Below are 626 nucleotides of genomic sequence, written 5' to 3'. Positions count from 1 at the left end.
TTTCTTTACCTTGCTATTACAGGCAGTGCCACAATTGATTAATAGTACCAAAGTTCCGCTTTCATTATGACAACACCTATACATACAGCAGACTGAAATATACACAAAGAGGCAACTTGTAGTGATCTTTAAAAAGAACTACATTAATATACTGGCAGTGGGAAGAATATAGGGCTTTTTATATTGAGAACCAAGGGATATGCTTAGAAAGGGATAAAAAAAAGTTGCTCAGTTTAAGTAACATTTCTTCATTACATAACCAATGGACAGATACTTTTTATTCAGCTTTCATGTATGCATGTACACCTGTGACAAAAATGCAGAGAATATCAATAGAAAAATGGAGCTAAAAGTGGAATGTTTCTCCTGTAGCTGCTATTGGACGGCTGGCAGTGGCTCTCGTCCTTGTCCAGCTAGCAAGAGGAGATCCCGTAGCAGCCGAGAAAGCGTTCAGAGAATGGGGTGCTTACTGTGACCAGGAGGAGGTGAGGGATGATTGTATAAAGTTTCTGTAATTAGAGTAGAGTAGAGATAGGGTTTCTTCGGTATGATTTTTTATTGTGGGTAGGTTTTGTGACCTTTTCTGCAATGAGTTAAACTTATGTCATATGTGCTAGAGCCCTGCT

General features: G+C 38.8%; 1 protein-coding gene across 1 annotated transcript in view; it reads left to right on the top strand.

Annotated features, from left to right (window-relative positions):
* The window catches only part of LOC119593011 (gamma-soluble NSF attachment protein-like), a 19,760-nt gene that overhangs the window by 17,507 nt on the left and 1,627 nt on the right, over positions 1–626 (top strand). The window contains exon 8 of the mRNA XM_037941904.1: positions 373–485. Within this exon, the coding sequence (XP_037797832.1) occupies positions 373–485 (113 nt within the window). The remainder of the gene's footprint in view (positions 1–372; positions 486–626) is intronic.

Source organism: Penaeus monodon, chromosome 31, assembly GCF_015228065.2.
Source record: "Penaeus monodon isolate SGIC_2016 chromosome 31, NSTDA_Pmon_1, whole genome shotgun sequence".
NCBI lineage: Eukaryota > Metazoa > Arthropoda > Malacostraca > Decapoda > Penaeidae > Penaeus > Penaeus monodon.
Note: the sequence above shows the minus strand (reverse complement) of the source record. Positions and strands in the feature narration are given on the sequence as shown.